Source organism: Dermacentor albipictus, unplaced genomic scaffold (genome assembly GCF_038994185.2).
Source record: "Dermacentor albipictus isolate Rhodes 1998 colony unplaced genomic scaffold, USDA_Dalb.pri_finalv2 scaffold_12, whole genome shotgun sequence".
In the NCBI taxonomy this organism is placed as follows: Eukaryota; Metazoa; Arthropoda; class Arachnida; order Ixodida; family Ixodidae; genus Dermacentor; species Dermacentor albipictus.
The window spans coordinates 13,912,370-13,931,829 of record NW_027225566.1 but is presented as its reverse complement, the minus strand read 5'-3'; the positions used below and the strand labels follow the sequence as shown (position 1 = coordinate 13,931,829).

General features: G+C 42.9%; 2 protein-coding genes across 2 annotated transcripts in view; both read right to left on the bottom strand.

Annotated features, from left to right (window-relative positions):
• Positions 1 to 1,026: 1,026 nt before the first annotated feature.
• LOC139051565 (dermonecrotic toxin SPH-like) overlaps positions 1,027 to 19,460 on the bottom strand; it is a 36,339-nt gene continuing 17,905 nt past the window's right edge. The window contains exons 3-5 of the mRNA XM_070528530.1: positions 8,338 to 8,463; positions 5,441 to 5,681; positions 1,027 to 1,267 (exon numbers count right to left, since the gene is read on the bottom strand). Of these exons, the coding sequence (XP_070384631.1) occupies positions 1,141 to 1,267; positions 5,441 to 5,681; positions 8,338 to 8,463 (494 nt within the window). The 3' untranslated portion in view covers positions 1,027 to 1,140. The remainder of the gene's footprint in view (positions 1,268 to 5,440; positions 5,682 to 8,337; positions 8,464 to 19,460) is intronic.
• Positions 10,829 to 19,393, bottom strand: LOC139051539 (uncharacterized). The gene is made up of 3 exons (XM_070528508.1): positions 19,153 to 19,393; positions 18,049 to 18,993; positions 10,829 to 10,888 (listed from the first exon to the last, which is right to left on the bottom strand). Exons 1-3 carry the CDS (start codon positions 19,345 to 19,347, stop codon positions 10,829 to 10,831), a joined length of 1,200 nt encoding a protein of 399 aa, XP_070384609.1. The 5' UTR covers positions 19,348 to 19,393.

Here is a 19,460-nt window from a genome sequence, read left to right as displayed (position 1 = left end):
ATGGAAATAAGGAAAGGGGAAGGTATTTAAACGCGGGTTTTAGATCAAGCTAAGCAGTCTGGAAGCTGAGCCTATGACATGCTGTGAGGCAGCCGAGGGGCTAGTGCAATTCAGTATCATCTGTGCCGCCTAGCCGCGTCTAAACTTCGCGTGGCTAGTTGATGTAAGAGACGACACCTGCAACGAAGCTCACGGTAGTTCCCCTCAAGTTAGCTCAGCCTCTTCGAGAGAACTCGTCACATCTACACTCCCCAGAAGCCCAGCGCAGGAATCGCATCCACCGCAACGAGACCGGCTCGCCAGCGTTCTGCGGGATAGCTATGCCATCCGACTCGCGCTTCATGGACTTGCTGCTGCTGCCCGGCCATGCGTACGCCATCATTTCTTTTCTTTTGAACTCTGTTTAGCGGAGCACCGTGAAGTGTATTCTTGTGTAGTGTTAGTTTTTATATCCACTGTTAATTGCTCGTTTTCTTTCTTTTGTCATCGTCATTGATGTATATTAACTACGTGTGTGCAAGTGTTCTTGTGCCATATTTTTTTAATTTGTGTATCGTTGTCGGTCGCAAATTTTTTTCTTTATTTCTCCCGACTCTCACTTCTTAACTATGTTCGCTTGAGTATTGAACGACCAAGCGGCTTGTATACCCGTCGACGACTTCGCGCCGACGGCGAGGGGTGACAAGCCGTGATACTGATCAAAGGGTTGGTCACGAAAAAAGTATGCCTTCACTTGGGGTCACAAAATGACGCAAATTTGTATAGGCATGTCTCAGGATGACAGCAAATGCAAGCTCCAGCAGTTGTCATTAGGTAATGTATGCGTTGTAACAGAGGTAAGGCTACAAGCTGCCCTCCTCGTAGTGACTCCAGATGATGTGAAATGGTGCTTTTGTGATAGATTGAGTACTCGTATTACACGATGTGTTATGACTTTGTGATATGGCGTAACTGGAAAGTACGCCAGATCATTTAAATGCAGCGATCACCATTGGTCAACATGCGTTAGCACGATTAAGGGAATAATTGAAATGTGAAGTGCTTTTTTATATTTGTGTTATTTTGAACCCATGTACCGCTACAATGGTGTGCAGTGAAGCATTAAACGAGCCTGTATTGCAGATCCTTGGCGAAATCTGCTCAAGCGATGCGCAACCACGGGTCATCCTCACTAGTTGCGAGCTTGAATATCTTCGAGAACTCTTCTTCCTGTAGGATGCTGAGAACGTTGGTTGGAACATTGCTTAGGATGCCATCGATACCCGCTCTGCAAATAGATAACAATACAGTAAAAACAAGCTTCATTTCGTTGTAAGTTCTATCGTGTTTGAAGACTAATTATGTACACGAATGACTAGCGCCTCCAGTTGTGGTGATCTGTAAGGAGGAGTCGAAATTCTGTCTTCGGTGAATATGAAGAGTGTCCCTCGTAATGTACCAACATTTAAAAATATACGAGTGCCACTTACCTGGAGAGAACCATTGTGATGTTGATTACCGGCTCTTGGAGCAATTCAGGGTATTTCACCTCATTACATAATTATTCCTTATCTATTCATTAAAATCTCAAGTAATATAATCAGCGCAAAATTATCACTCAGGAAATTGAAGTCCTTCCGAAAAATTCGCGATCCATCATTCTGCTATTCTATGCATGCTACACAAAAGGTTTTTCTAGCCTGAAAGAAGACCGCAAAGTTCCACGCAGCATGACAAATATTGGCACATGTTCGACACGATGTATATTTTCAAAGGAAGTACACTGGATATGTGGTCAAGAAAATGCATTTATACTATTATCAGCGTATTTTGGGATCAGTTGTACTGTTTTCTCGACCAGACATTTTTTGGCGAAACACATGAAAACTTACAACAGTCCGTGGAACTTGCTTCACTTTGCTCTTCGGCATCATGTAGGCCCTGCACTTGCAGTGCTTCATATTTTGGGGCAACTGCTGTAGTTAACCACGCCAAAATGACACAGACCGTGAATTTTGTCACGACGCATGAACAGGCGCTATCGCAAGGTACAAGAAATAAAGCATCATATATCAGCTTCCATACAACTATAACTTGCGTATATGGCGCGAGCGCCACCAGTGGAAGTGCAGGCACTGCCGTTGCTGTTGCTCGGAAAGTTAAATAGGCTGATACTACTCTGCCACGCAAACAGCGCTCCCGATTTGAAAGATGCTATCGTATAGATCAATTTACGATGTTTGTTTTTAGTGGCACTAGCATCGAGTGGCACTCTTGTTTCTTGCGCGACACTTCCAGTTCACCTACCGAGAGGACCCGGGACTAAACTGAATATAAATAAGAAAAATAGAAAAAAATTGTAGAGTATTAATAATAACCATATCATTTTAAATCTGATATCACAGCATAAGTTTAGTACAAAGTTGAGTTACTGAATTGTCTGGAATAACTAGAAATAGTAAGAAATTACTGATTACTGTACACCAAAGCACAGAAGATTTAGAGACCCGCCATGTGAGCACGACGTTTGTGAAATTCCCGGAAACCCGGAAGTAGAAAGCGGAAATAATGACGTCGCTAATGACGCCATGCACAAGAGGTTGACGTGATATTTACCCGCTAATTAATGGAAAACAGTTGCCTGGCATACACTGAACATCTACCTAACAGAGCGGATGTGATGTCACTTCCTCCCCTCTCACTTCTCCTCTCCCGGTGCGCACATGCTCACTACCGAGCAAGCTCGCTCGTTTGCTCGCAAGAGCTGCGCGCGCACGCTCGTTACAGGCTCTGACGTTAGCAGCAGAGAGGGCGCGTAAGGTGCGCTTCATGGTCAGCTCGCATGGCGGCTACGCCTCGCCAGATGGCGGGCGCTGCGCTTGCTACTCGCCCTCCCTCGCTCAACTCCCGCATATTGTGCCAGGGGAAGACGTTCGCTCGCTTAACCAAAAGAACACCAACGTAGAGGTGCGAGTGCCACTTAGAGGCACCTAAATCTAAGATTAGGGTCGCCTACCATTTCTGTCCACGCTAAGGCGGCCAGCTGTTTACTAGTAAAGATGTTTGTATCGTGCAAGACGCGTCTTCTCAATTTCAAGGAGCTCATGACGAAGAATGTATTGGTTTAAAATGCAGCGAGATACATTGTGCTGCACAATGTAAACTTGCCAGACCTTCTATTTGCTTGTTTGAACGTATCGGGTTATACATTCGAACTCACAGCATTCGTACTCACAGCATTGAAGTTAGGGGTACATTTACAACTTCTTGTCAAAGAAGCTCAGCGTCAAGACGTTACGAAGTCATCAGTAGACGCATTAGATAAATGCCACAGAAGCGCATCGTATCAAATTTCAAACGTACCGCATCCGATGTAAACGAGGCAATTCTCCAGGAAAGCGTATCGAACAAAAAAAAGAGCTAATAGGGGTAATTTAAATAGAAAAGTTTGAAATTTCAAAGGCGCTTGTCCGTATCGGTCTGTATCGTATCAGTAATTGTGGGAACCTATTTGTTACGGATGTCAAGCGGTGGAAGCCGCTGTGGTGCGGTGACAAACCTAACAACATCGCAGTTAACAAAATATTGTGTGCGCCATTAGATGTCACCTGCAAGGAAGTGTCCACTCGTGTTTCCTTGTCGTCAGTAAAAACAGCATAGCGTTTAGCGATATTAGATGACGTGAACGTAGGCGAGTCATTTACTTTGCTGTGTTTTCGTTAGCAGGTCTATCTACTTTCAGAGCTAAGAACCCAAGACTGCCGTGCTGGGTGACATGTGGAAATGAGAAGTTACGAAGGGTCTGGAAATATTATAAGTCAACGTATAATACCGCAAGTTTATGCAAAATAAACGACGGGTCAGTTTGTACACACGTATGAAAGAAGCAAGGCATAGAGACGAAAATTTGTATTCAAGAACATCGTCCACACGCGGCAGGCGCCTGTAATGCATTCAGTTCACAAATGACAGCCGAAACAGGTTTGCCGAAGTGAGAGCGCTGAGACTGAATGGTGACTCTGGGGGCGCTAGCTTGCGAGGCAGCAAAATCCACATTCTTGTATACGCGGACACATTTGCGATAAGAGATAGGGCCATTAATTACGATGCATTTATACCGTAACCATATAAAGCGGTTAATGTCAAAAAATGCGAGTAGTTTAACGGTCCGCTAACCACTATAAGTGTTTAAGTGAACGCATAAAAAACAAAATTATAAGTCTGGACCCTCAAGATGTTACTTGCAATGTATGGGGCATCTCGAGATGAATTATGCTTCTTTCTTTGTTTAAATGCGGCTTAAATGCCATTACTGTCGTACTTTTAAGTATGATACGTTGGGAAGGCTATATTAAACTCGAGAGCCACAGATAATGCATTTCATGTGGTACCAATTCGTAACTATGGCTTAACCTGCTCCTCTCGCTGTTTGCGCTCCTTGGGTGTGAACACTGAAGCTGTTGGAAAAGGTGCGGAAACACCAGCGCCGAGGAAATAGCTTCCATTAACTCATTATAGTTGCGCATAAGAAGGACAAGCGTGTTTTCTGTGTCCCTTCAGGACAAGAAATTAAACTACATTCTAGAGCCTTGCGTACCAAAAAAAGAAACAATATGGTTATGACGCACGACGTTGTGCGGGACTGTGTAACAATTTTAGGCACTTAGGTTTCTTTGACGTGCTACCCAATGCATGGCACACGGTGATTTTTGCATTTCGCCGCCATTATTCTGCGGCCGCCGCTGCCGGGATTCGACTTAGCAGTGCAGCGGCAAAGCCACTAAGTGAATATGGCAGCTCACTTCAGGATATTCCTGCCAGATGTCTTTTTCTGCTATTCTGATATGTTTACGTAGTAGGCTTGGTTACCGCTCTTGCAGGAATAGGGCTACCTTAATGTTTCCACTAATATTCGGAAATGTGTTATGCGTGGAAAAAAGTTTCCACAGTAAAAGATGCGTTAGGTGGGCTTATTAGTGGTCATATTAAAGAATGTTGCCGATCTATCGCTCATGTTCTACGACATCGATAACATCTAGCACACGTATTACAGTGTATAGTAATTAGGCTGGTAGTTTAGCTACTGCAGGACACTTTTGCCGTACATTAACTCTGTAAAAAGGGCGTACAAAAATATTTTTGTTCTTTGCCACATGTAAAGAAGCGTAGTAGTGACGTGAAAAAGAAAACTGAACTCCCTTTTAGAAGAAAATAAAAATTGTTGTTTACTAAACTAGCTACCCACTTACGACAAATAATTGCATTTCTCTTACCGTAATATTAAAATACATACTTGCAATGTTTGCTGAATCTCCTACATAGGTTTCGGAACGCGTCAAATTTTCGATGAAGCATCTGTTTTTCCGTAACACGTGCTCATGACGTACGCGATGACCTTATCTTGAAGTTGATTTCTCGTGCCTGCATGACTCTCTGTGTAGAATGCACACAGAGACTATACCTCAGAAATCGCCGAATAGTGGTGGAACGGTCCGCAGTCCAAACATACGCCTTGTCCACGTAGTCGTGCGTTGTATTACGCGCAGTCCTCCGAGACGTCACGGCATGCGTCCGAACTGCTGGATAGATATCAATGAGGCAGTTGATCGAGCCGTCGCCCTGCCAGCGATGTCGCACAACACCGAGGTCTTCGTATGTGCCGGCAATAGTGTCCAGCAAACTGTAGCCGCTGACATCAAAACCTGCAGAAAAATTGCCTTCATTCCTTGCTCGAAGCGCTTGCCTGGCGAAAAATAACCTTATGGTGACTTTTCGCTTCTTGTAAAGTAAACGCTTAAATAGAGTGACTCAAAGCAGAATAAAAATAGGAACAGTGCAACACAGGACGAGCGAGTAAACAGGACATAGCGCTCCGTCCTGCTTACTCCCTCGTCCTGTGTTGCGCTGTTCCTGTTTTTGTTCTAAAGATGAACCAACCAGGAATGGTTGGCTCAACACACTGTCAAAGCAGAAAGTTGCTAAGTGCAGACGTTAAACCGTGCGATGAGCCTTTGCTACTTATATACTGGTTATTTACCAACGCCGTGAATTCCCACAGGGTGGTCCAGTTGCTGAAGGTGATGACGTACCTAATCTTGCCCGTAGTCTATTGTTATGCATGATATACTGGTGCAATATTTACTTTTTTTCATTCGGTTTGATTATGATTAGCGCGCTACCTCCTGGCGCACACTTCGTAGGCAATAGCTTATAGAAATTTTGGATAATATCTTTGTCTATAAATGTATACATATGTGCTCCCCCCTACGAAATATTCTCCCCAAAGTAGGTGCATAAATACACGTGCGATCATTTTTAAAGTCATTTTGCGTAGTAGCTGGTTAAATACATTGTCTGTGTCATTGTTCTTCCACATCTATCCTTATCTCCATTCGCCTGTTCAAACCCACCATTCGGACGGGATCGTCTGGAATCGTGCCGCAATTTTCGCAATTGCTGCTGAGCCCTTAGCAAACTACAAATGACGGTTCTTCTGTGGTCAACGCTGCCTCTCTACATATTGGTCTGCGATATGTCAATCGAGAGAAATGCAGATTGATCGACTGATCGCCACAGTTTTCTTTAAGGCACGTAAATATGACACCTATCAAAAATTCAAGCAATGATACCTCACCTAGATTTAGGCGACTTGACTTGCACCCCTTTTAACTTATATGAATGCCAAAATTCGAGAAAATGTTTAGAATACATAGCTTTAATTACTGAGCTCCGTGGGCTTTTGTTTACCATGTTACGAAACTATAGGTTGGCTTGTTTACTGCGCAAGATACTTCACATTAGCTTTCCCTTCCAAACACCGTATTTACGTTCCGACATTGGCAAACTACTAAAACAACTAATCGTAATTTAGATCTTCTAGTTTGTAGCAATGCTGACTGAGAACGACCGTAGGAGTTTCTTGGTGCGTTAACCTTTAATTATGTGCCCAATGAAATCAATGTTAGCAGTAAGTTTGGGTTTGCTCATAAACATTTTATCTCTCTAATCAAGCATCATAAATAGTTTCTTTCACTGTCTATATACTTGATTCAATATGCACTGCCTATTGTTGCAACATATTTCTTTTCTTAAAAATGCATATCTTTAGGCCTGCACCTGACCTAGCCCGCCTATAACGTAAAGATATTCCTAACGCTTCTATTTAATTTTCGCAATGAAACCGCCGGAATTGGTCAAATATTTTTTGGGCGACCCCCGCTTTGTCTGTCTGTGACGTCACGTCATGATATCCGTCATAATTCTCCATGTGATATGCAGTGTACACACTGATGATCCATGATTAGACCGAACAAAATAAAAAATAATTATTTTCGATTCCACACTTTTTGTCAATTATGCCAGCGCTATTGGTAAAAAATATAAGCGTGGCGGCCACTCCATCTATCTGCCGCGCGTCGTCAAAAGGCTCGAAAACTCACACGTCAGATTGACGTGCATGCAACAACAAAAAAAAAACGGTCGCTCTTTTTAGAATAACCAGAGACTGCCACGCTCCGGAAGAAATAGAAGATGTCTGTGCACCGATCGCTCTGGCAGTGGCGGCACTGGCTACTTGGAGCTGCCCAGAACAGATTAATTTGCGTATTATAAGATGTTTTACGTGGCCGTGTAATATCATGCAGCCTTATTGGAACGCATACGCCACCGTTTTGCCAACTCTTCACTGAGGTTCCGCTTTAACCACATTTACAACATTTCGTTTCATGCCAGAAGGATTTTTGACGAGGCATCGCAAGCTAAGCATATGGGAAGCGGGCCAATCGCAGACGCCGGCACCACACTCCTGATCCGGTTGTCCAGTTTCGCTGCGCTAGCTCAGCCTTACCAAACACTTTCCATTTCCGCATGCTCTTCGCTTCTTGTAAGCGATTGGGATAGGAAAAAGATGTCATGGTAGGCGGTGTCATTCGCTTTGAACTCAAACAAAAGGGGCCTTCCATAAACGAGGAGCGCGTTTGAAATGGCGGTTCAAAGAACGCTGGGGGTCATTGCCTGATGCTTGCGTCAGTCGACACGTAAATTTTACTCAACGAGATTGGAATGTAAACAGATGGGAATAGTTTTACATTACAAAGCCCCTACATTAATTTTACTGCATTGGACCAGGTGCTACTTAGAAATGATACTGATTCAAATATTTTTATGCATATTTTCATAACGTTCTTGTGAAATTGATTGCTTTGATTGCTTTGATTAATTTGTTAGGCGTATTTTGATTCGCTGAACGTATTCTAAAACATATACAGTCTAGAAGGCTCACCCTAAAAGCGCTACATAAGACCTAATCAGCCTAGAAACTGAACGTTAGGCAGCAGCAGACGGAAGTGCAGCACGTACCTACGTGATCGAGGTAAACCGAAGAGTTCTCCGCTTGAGAGATGGCATCTAATGCCCCCCTGAAGACATCTTTGTCGCTGACGCTGAACACAGAGATTATCACATCCAGCGTGTAGTCAGATGGAACTGCGTTGAAATAAAGTTAGACATCATTGCATTAGACGATATAAGTGAATTCACCAGTAAACTAAAAAACAAAACTATGTGCCACGCTGCTGCTTCCAGTGTCCCTTAATTAATAGTTTTTATGTTCACTGCAGTATACAAACTACCCTAATTAGCACACTTTTTGCTAGTTAAGAACAAACATTTCGGTGTTATTGCTCCCATTTGCCTTGTGCTGTTGTTGCCTTTATGCGTGTGGGATCCAATCATTTGCGATGAATGATAGGTACAAATATCGGCATTTATGTTTTATATCATTGGCAGCTGTGGTCGTTGACTGGGCTAGGCGAAAGCACAAGGAACAGAGTGTTCACTATTCATGATCCTTTCTTTTTGCAGATTCTGCTATCTTTTGGAGCACAGACGTCACGAGCAGCGCAGCATCACACTTATCGGACTGAATTCTTTCATAGCTCTTGCATAAACGTTTGTCTTACTGATAAGAATGCCGAGCACAAATGGTTGTTTCTGAATGTTCCCTTGTGTGACTTTTTTTATTTAGTTTGTGCTGTTTATCGAGCGCCCGATTCTAACGTGTCCTTTCTTCATGACTTGTATGGCCAAGTACTCATCCACCGTACTAGAAATATTATTTCGTGATGTTAATCTAGCCTTCATATACTTGACTCAAATAGTGTCGGGAAGTTGTACTTCTGATGTCATTTATGTAACGTTTTAGCTTTCTACCTCAAACAAATAATGACTACACATGTGGAAAAGCTGTCTTGGTTTTTTTTTGCAATATAAGTCTTTTCTAGAGGTGCGATGAGCATTGAACAATGCATCTCTGAGCATTCTTTCTTAATAATTTATGACCAACTAGCTAGTATAAACGTGAACCTATAAACGTATAAACGTGAAATGGCAGCAGTGGCGTGAGCAGCACTGGATCATCCGCATGGACTGACAGCAATATCTTTTTGCTGCAGGTTCGGTAATCAGTTCGTTCTGATCATCCGTCTTCTATCTACATCCTGGGCCTACCTGCCACGTGCGGTCAAGTTTCGCCTTTCGGCCGCTACCCCGAGCAAAGCGCTGACCACAAGACGACACGTGCGGACTGTTCCTAGCTGCTGGTTTGCTGAAGCATTTTGACGTCATCAGCGAAAAGGCTACAAATACCGGGACCTTGTTGGACACCGACCAAATGGCAGCAGTGGCGTGAGCAGCACTGGATCATCCGCATGGACTGACAGCAATATCTTTTTGCTGCAGGTTGGTGACATCTGTTTACTCCTTTGTAACTTCGTCACTACACTTGAAATTGTGCCACGCCACTGCTGCCATACGATAGCATACCAGTGTTTGTTGTAACTTACTGTTTGTTATCATGGCAAAAATAAGCAAAGAATTGGTATCTGCCCTTGAGGACCTGAAGAAAGAAATTAGGATCGACCTCAAGAATTTGAAAGATTCTCTGGAACGAGACTTTCGAAATGAACTCAGAGAAATAAAAGCTAATCTAAAGGTTACTGATGACAAATTTGATGAGATGGTAACTAATCTGAAAGCAGTTCTAGAAGAAAATAAACGCTTGCGCACTGAAAATGACAACCTAAAGTCACGTTGTGATCAAATAGGAAGTAAAGCGAAATCTAACGAGTCTCGAATCGTGGACGGCGAACAGTACTCGCGAAACGCCAATATAGAAATAAAAGGAATACCAGTGAATGCTAATGAAAAACTGACGGAAATCATGATGAAGCTTGGTGACTGTATTGGGGAACCCATATCACCGTCTGATATTGATGTGTGCCACCGGGTTTCAACACCAGGAAGCCAAACTGGAAAGAGTATTATTGTCCAGTTTGCACTCCGACGTAAACGAAATGCTGTGCTGGAGAAAGGAAGACGAAAGCGCCTAACGGCTAATGAACTTGGGTTTTCTGAATCTGTTCCCATTTACGTCAATGAGCACCTGTGTCCTGAAAGGAAGCGCCTCCTTGCGCAGGCAATCGCCAAAAAGCGTGAAACGAACTGGAAGTTTGTTTGGGTGCGTGATGGGCATATTTATGCCCGCAAATCTGAAAATAGTGCCAGACTAAGGATCACTAGCTCGAATGATCTGAATAAAATAAGCTAAAAAAAATCATGGATGCCCCCATAAGATGCATCGAACTTCGTTCTATCGCAGATCTAAATAGCGTTTACTGTGAAAATAGCGTTGGTGTTTTTCATATGAACTGTCGTTCTGTGTGCAACAAGACTGATGAAATACATAGCCTCTTTACTTCCCCTAATTTTTCATTCCATGCAATAATGTTTACTGAAACCTGGTACCACGATGATTCAACATACTTTTTATTAGACAATTATACTCACTTCGCTAATAACAGGGAAACTCGAAGAGGTGGTGGTGTATCGCTGCAAATTGTGAATTCGCTTCCTGCAACAATACTTGAGAAATTCACGTTCTGCACTCCGGACTGTGAAGTGTTAACCGTTCAGAGCGACAAAAATATATTTTGTGTTGTCTACCGCCCTCCAGACGGAAAACTTGAAAATTTTTTTTCATCGTTAGAAGCACTCTTTGATTATGTGTCTATAAAGGAGCACGTGTTATACCTTTCCGGTGATATGAATATTGATATGCGAACCGCGTCACCAGAGCAGACAGAATTTGCTTCTTTATTTGATTCTTACGCTCTTGTGAATGTAATTACTGTTCCAACGCGCGTAACTTGTTTCACTTCAACTACTTTAGATTTAATTATCACTAACAAAGATAAAAGCACTATAACTTCCGGAACTTTGATAACTGACATCAGTGATCATTTTCCAGTATTTTCCTTTATTGCTAATACCAACCCTAAACATGCTTCTAAATCACCGGTGTCTTATTATCGCTGCATTGATTCGAAATCCCTCGACACCTTTCGTAATGAAATATGTACAGCCAACTTTTCCCATATATTGTCGCTACCTGACGCAGATGTTGCGTACGATGCACTAATGATTGTGTTAAACCAAATATATCAAAACTGCTTTCCTTTAAAATGCTGTCGCAAACGAAAATCAAAGAAACCATGGATTACGAATGCCTTATTGAAAAAAATAGAAAGAAGAACGAAACTATATGCGCAATTCATTAAATCCAAGGATCCCGTGAAATTTTCTCAATATAAGAAATATCGCAATATCTTGAACAAAGAACTACGTCAAGCCAAGTACGAATACTTCAGCTATTCGTTATCAGATAATTCTAGCACGAACCCTCAGCATCGATGGCATGAACTAGGTAAACTGCTTGGACGTCGCTACAACAGTGGTCCAAACTGCATTATGCGCGATGGTGCTGTGCTGACAGGGAAGGATCTCTCAAATGCTTTTAATGATTTCTTTGTGAATATCACAAATACAGCAAGCTCTCCTATTAATTCAACAAACACGTCAATTCACCAAGCACCAGGAGTCTCGATGTCGATGTTTATGCCCCCTACAACCGAAAATGAAATAATTTCTGTATTCAGAAATCTTAAAAACAGTAGGGCTTTAGATATTAACGGTTTTCAAATAAAACCTCTAAAGTATGTAATTGATTTGCTAGCCCCAATATTAACACACATATTCAACCTTTGTCTCGGTAGTGGAGTATTTCCTAAGCAGATGCAGATTGCAAAAGTTATCGTGATACACAAAGGAGGCGATACCTCTGAACTGTCAAATTATAGGCCAAGTTCTATTCTACCGGTAATTTCTAAAGGCATAGAAAAAATTATTCACACGAGAATAACAAATTTCTTAGATAAGCATTCCGTTTTGTCGAATGATCAGTTCGGGTTCAGACCAAAAAGATCCACTGAGTTGGCACTGCTCAAGCAAAAGGAACTCATCATAAATGCATTTGAAGACAAGCTCCTTGTCCTCGGAATTTATATTGACTTTTCGAAAGCCTTTGACTTAATCAATCATGACTTGTTAGTAAATAAACTAAACCACTACGGTATAAGAGGGATTCCTAATTCTTTGATACGGTCATACCTTCAACATCGTAAACAAATTGTAGCACACAATGAAGCTCTGTCTGATGGCCAATACATAAGATCGGGCGTGCCGCAAGGCAGCATCTTAGGCCCTTTGTTGTTTTTAGTTTACTTAAATGATATATTTTACACTAAGCTACCGGTGAACCTTACTGCCTACGCTGATGACCTTACGGTGCTCATTACGGGTAGTAGAGAAAATGACTTATCCTCTAGAGGTAATGAGTTCTTGCAATACATGTGTCAGTGGTCGCAGGAAAATTACCTAAAGGTGAACACAAGCAAAACTGAAGCCATAGTATTTCGAGCGAAAAACAAAGTTGTAAAGGATATTATGCTTAAGTTTGAGAACAACTATATTGAAATCGTGCGTACTATCAAGTGTCTGGGAGTAACCTTCTCGGAATCGCTTAATTGGGATGCCCAAATTAATAACGTAAGATCAAAAATGAATAAAGTGAATGGGGTGCTATGTCGTCAACGGTATGTGCTATCAACAAAAATTAAACTATTAATCTACAATGCTTTCGCATTTCCAATACTTAACTATTGCCACACTGTCTGGGGCACAAGTACGAAGCATAATTTATCCAAGATTACTCTTACCCAGAAACGTGCGATAAGATTAATTGCTAACATACCATGGTATGCCCACACAGAAAGCTATTATTCCGAGTTTAGCATCATTCAAGTGCCTAATCTTTATGCCTTCAGATTAATTCTTATGTACAAGAATGCTATTAGAACAAACAACGCAGATATGTTGACACTGTTCAACCTTCAAAGCAATGTGCCCATATACAATGTACGCCGTTGCACCACTTGGTCTACACCGTTTTGTCGGACTGTGTACCGATTTCAATCAAGCGCCTATAAACTTCCCTGTTACCTTAACACACTTGAACGTAATAACATCTCCCTGGAAGAAATATCGAAAAATAAGTTAATTAGTGTTTTGCCGCTCCTGCACTAATGTATAGTGTTTCATTATGTTTTTGTATGTCGCGCTATTGTTTCTTACGTCACACAATGTTAACAAATGCGCTAAGGCTGTTGTCGATTTTGTACGTATATTTTCTTACTGATCCCTACTGTATTTTTTGCCCTTGTAAGTTCACAAATTTCGCAATGTATTCCAATGTGTCTAGTATTTCTCTGCGTTTGTCATGAATAAACTGCTTCTCGTCATACTGTCATGTGGGGCGTAATGGGGTTTTTTCAAGCCGCTGCATGCGGCTTTTACCCTTACGTCCGCTCTCATTCTGTATTCTGTGGAAAGAGAGAAATAAAGATTATTATTATTATATTATATTATAACCTTCAAGGTTCCCCACAAAAGACTGTTAAAAGTTTTGATTGCAGCATTAATAAAAAAACAGGGACAACGGACTTAATTGAGCGTAAAAGAACTTTGGTAGCAAAGGCTAAATAAGCGAAATTTTATTATTTTAATGATTTTAATACACTACCCGATTTTATTAAAACAATTATTGGAAAATATTCGGAATTTTTCTGCGGTTGTGGAAGGCGTCACAAAAAAAATTAAGTTGGTAGGGATTCTTGGAACGGACAACAGAAGCATTGCGGCGAGCTTCAGTCAGTACTTCCTGTTGATTTTCACTCTATAAAATAGCTACGTGCTGCGGTATTCGGTTATTTATTTATTTATTATCATACCCTCAGGGCCCAATGGGCATTACAGAGGGGGTGGGTACATGGCTTACAAACAAAAAGCATTCAAGCGTATAACACAAGGACAAGATAAATAGAGAGTAAGAGCAGAAAAATGAAAAAAAAAACAGCAAAATTCCAGTCATTTTAAAAGATGATCTGTCACAGCGGTCTTGAATGATGACGCATCGGCTAAGGTGGCGATAGAAGAGGGAAGGCGGTTCCACTCAGAACAGGTTTTCGGCATAAAAGAATGCAGGAACATGTCAGTGCGACAAAGAGGAACAGCTACCTTATTGCTATGATCGATACGGGAGGATAAGTACACTGGCTGCGAAATGAGTTGCTGATTCAATGAATGGTGATGGAACACTTTGTGGAATAAACAAAGGCGCGAGATGTTGCGCCGAGTTTGAAGGTCAGGAAGGGTAAGTGACGATTTCATCTGCGAGACACTAGCGGTACGTGAATAGTTAGACATAATAAAACGAGCTGATCGATTTTGAAGGGATTCTATGGATTGAATGAGAGTGCGGTGTGCCGGATCCCAAACTGCACACGCGTATTCGAGTTTCGGACGAACGAAAGTTTGATAAAGCATTAATTTTAGGCGCTGTGGAGCTTGGAAAAAATTTCGTCGGAAATAACCGAGAGTGCGATTTGCATTACCTATGATGTAGTCAATGTGAGTATGCCATGACAAGTCATCAGATATGTAGACACCGAGATACTTGTAGGCAGACACGCGCTCCAGTCCGATGTCATTAATTCTGTATTCTGAAGACATTGAGGCGTTAGTGCTTCGCGAAAATGTCATATGCTTGCATTTACTGATGTTAAGGGTCATTAACCATTTACTGCACCATTCAGATACTTTATTTAGGTCAGATTGAAGGACAAGTGTATCATTAGGGTTATTTATTTCGCGATAGATAACGCAGTCGTCAGCAAATAGCCCTATACTAGAGTTAATGTTATCTGGAAGATCATTTATGTAGATCAGGAATAGTAGTGGACCTAAAACGGAACCTTGAGGGACGCCAGATTCAACAGGACAAGGAGAGGAAGCGTGATTATTAGCGATAACATACTGGGTTCGGTTAGATAAAAAGCATTCGATCCATTTGAGAATGTTTGGGTCAATTTTCAAAGTGCTGATTTTTAGTAGAAGTAGTTGATGAGGTACTTTGTCGAAAGCCTTAGAAAAGTCAAGAAAAAACACTATGAAGAAACGAGCCTCGGTCTAGAGCTGCGGCGATGTGATTAGTAAATAACAGAAGCTGTGTTTCACAGGAATAGTTTTTCCGGAATCCATGTTGGCAGGAGCTAAAAAAGTCATTAGATTCAAGATATGAGACTAAATTAGAGTAAATTACATGTTCTAAAAGTTTGCACGGGATACTAGTTAATGAAATTGGTCGATAATTAAGAGGAGAATGCGTGTTCCCGGATTTAAAAAGTGGCACCACTTTCCCGACCTTCCAATCTGATGGCAGCATACCTGATTCAATGGACTGTGTGAAGAGGTATGACAGGAAAACTGAAGAGTAAACTTTCGTGTTCTTCAGAAACTTTGCATTAATTTCATCGTCACCACATGAAGACGAAAGCTTTAGTTTCTCAATTAATTTAGCTATTCCCTCAAAGTTCACTACAATTGCATCCATGGGAAAGAAATCGCGATTAGGCAGCTGCGGCGTGACAACGGCAGGTGACTTTGTAAACACGCCCGCGAAGACGTCATTCAAGACCGTACAACACTCCTCATTGCGCAGCACGTGCCCAACAGAGTCAACAAGAGAAATGACACGGCTTTGTGCAGGTTTAACAAAGTTCCAGAACTTGGAAGGGTTGGTAGAAAGAAGAGAAGGGAGTGTGCTCTGCAGAAAAAAATCTTTTGCCTGTTTGATAGCAATGCGATAGGAGCACAGGCTATCACGATATACACGCCAGCGAGCAAGATTGTTTGTAGACTTCGCTAAACGAAAAAGACGCTTTTTCTTGTACAGTAGCCTCTTTAAGGTAGTGTTAAACCAAGGTGCCCGTTGTTTACCTGAAATTTTTTGTAACGGTATGTGTTTGTTAATGAGACTTGTAACTGTATTTTTAAAGGAAATCCAGTTTTCTTCCACTGTACGATCGAAAAATGTTGGAATGCAGCCATCCAAGAATAGTTCAAGCTCCTTATTAATTGAGACATAATCTCCCTTTTTGTAATTTCTGAACGTTTTTGTTGTCGAAGTCTGGCGCCTGTTGCAAGTTGTTATAACGAAATGAATAAGGCTGTGGTCACTTATACCAGGCATCTATGAAATCGAGTGTACAAGTCCAGGTGCTGTTGTTAAGATGAGATCAAGAATGTTAGCCGATGTAGGACCAATTCTAGTAGGCTGGGAAACGATCTGAGTGAAGTTGAAGTCTAAGCACAAGGTAGCAAAAGATGATACACCAGGTAATGTTTCAGATACAACCGGGACAGGTCCAGACCAGTTAATTTTAGGCATATTGAAGTCACCCAAGAGAAATAATGGAGAGCGTGGAAATTGTAGAACCAGGTAATTAAGCACATCATGTAATTTTTCACAGAAATCTGAAGCAGCATTTGGCGGGCGGTAGCATGCGCAAAAAAGAAAATTTTTGTGGTTTAAGGAAATGCTAACACAAATGAACTCCAAGTCTGAGTTAGTTACAATCATATGCGATACAAGATTATCGGCCACAGCAATGAGCACGCCACCACCGTGTTTGTCGGAGCGATCACAGCGATAAATCGTGTACTTTTTTTCACACTCAAATAGCTCAGAGCTGTCAATTCTTGACGATAACCAGGTTTCAGTAAGTAGGACCACATCGGCGGAGCATGCGTCCAAAACTGATGACAGTGCCTCACGTTTATTAACAATGCTTCTAATATTCGTGAATAAAAAAGATACATCACGGTGAGTAGCGGGGCTTTTAGTTAGGATAACAACTGATTGTCAGAAGCGGACGTCGATGCAGGTGATGCATCTGTCGAAACGGAAGCACCATTACTAGATTCAAGGACGCAAACACGGTCGGTAGCTGAACAGTAAACGTAGCACTTTTTGCCGATATAGAGCTTATTATGCCGAATTGAAAATTGCTTTCCAGAAGATTTGCCATAGTCGAATAATTTTTTCCTCATAGCTCTAGTCGCTCTGCAAAAGTCTTCGGTCACATCCACTCCAGATTTCTTCAGATTACGCTTTGCCGCCAGGATACTGTCCCGAAGTTTCAGTGAAACAAATTTAACAATCATAGGTCGGCATTTCCCAGGGACGTATTTTCCGAGTCGGTGCGCACAAGACAGGCGGTCGTCACTGCAATTTAGGTTTAGATTCATTGTGGAATTCAGAAGGGAAACAATCTTGCCCTCTGACTGAGCCCATGTTTCCGCGCCGGTGTCAGTAATGCCGTAAAATATAAGGTTAACCCTGCGGGAACGGTCCTCAAAATCATCAAGTCGTTGGTTAACAGCGACTACTTCGGCTGCTGAGCTTTGTCCGACTGTGGTTTCGGCCGATGATAACCTATTTTCAACTGCGAGAAGCCTGCTGTCTATGTTGGAAACACGCCCCTCAAGTGATTGCTGAGCCTCTTTCAGCTCGTTAAGGGCACTTATAAGTTCATCATGTTTCTTATCCATTTTTTCATGCAGCGATTTCATGAGAGCAACAAGCTGGCTGTATTGCTGACCAGAGGGATCTTCCCTAGGTGGTCCTGGATTTAACTCAATATCACCAGACATAAACAACAGGTTGGCAACGTGAACGCACTCGCAGAATAAAGCGAACAAAACATTTGGGCATGGAAGTACAAGTAAGCAAAGGTCGTTTGACTTTCTACAGTAAAGTGAAACGGGGCGACCAACCTGCATCAAAAAACGGAAAGGTGTTGGCATGGTCTGCATTTTCCTTGCACTTCCATGCCCACTGAAGAAATCCACGGGAAGGCGGTCGCTTAAAAAGCGCGTTGCTGATGTAGCTTTCGATGCGGCGGACGGCAAGGCGTCGAGTTCCGGCTGACGTACCGCAGACAAAAACGGCACTGGCGCTTGACAGGGAGGCGAGTTCACCGTCGGTAGCCGGTGGCAGTTTTCAGCGCCCTGGATTGCGCATTGCGGCTGGCACAGCTGCGCACTGACGAAGCCGGACGATAGATCCCAAATTGATCCAACAATCAGCGTCTGCATCAAAAAACGGAAAGGTGTTGGCATGGTCTGCATTGTCCTTGCACTTCCATGCCCACTGAAGAAATCCACGGGAAGGCGGTCGCTTAAAAAGCGCGTTGCTGATGTAGCTTTCGATGCGGCGGACGGCAAGGCGTCGAGTTCCGGCTGACGTACCGCAGACAAAAACGGCACTGGCGCTTGACAGGGAGGCGAGTTCACCGTCGGTAGCCGGTGGCAGTTTTCAGCGCCCTGGATTGCGCATTGCGGCTGGCACAGCTGCGCACTGACGAAGCCGGACGATAGATCCCAAATTGATCCAACAATCAGCGTCTGCATCAAAAAACGGAAAGGTGTTGGCATGGTCTGCATTGTCCTTGCACTTCCATGCCCACTGAAGAAATCCACGGGAAGGCGGTCGCTTAAAAAGCGCGTTGCTGATGTAGCTTTCGATGCGGCGGACGGCAAGGCGTCGAGTTCCGGCTGACGTACCGCAGACAAAAACGGCACTGGCGCTTGACAGGGAGGCGAGTTCACCGTCGGTAGCCGGTGGCAGTTTTCAGCGCCCTGGATTGCGCATTGCGGCTGGCACAGCTGCGCACTGACGAAGCCGGACGATAGATCCCAAATTGATCCAACAATCAGCGTCTGCATCAAAAAACGGAAAGGTGTTGGCATGGTCTGCATTGTCCTTGCACTTCCATGCCCACTGAAGAAATCCACGGGAAGGCGGTCGCTTAAAAAGCGCGTTGCTGATGTAGCTTTCGATGCGGCGGACGGCAAGGCGTCGAGTTCCGGCTGACGTACCGCAGACAAAAACGGCACTGGCGCTTGACAGGGAGGCGAGTTCACCGTCGGTAGCCGGTGGCAGTTTTCAGCGCCCTGGATTGCGCATTGCGGCTGGCACAGCTGCGCACTGACGAAGCCGGACGATAGATCCCAAATTGATCCAACAATCAGCGTCTGCATCAAAAAACGGAAAGGTGTTGGCATGGTCTGCATTGTCCTTGCACTTCCATGCCCACTGAAGAAATCCACGGGAAGGCGGTCGCTTAAAAAGCGCGTTGCTGATGTAGCTTTTGATGCGGCGGACGGCAAGGCGTCGAGTTCCGGCT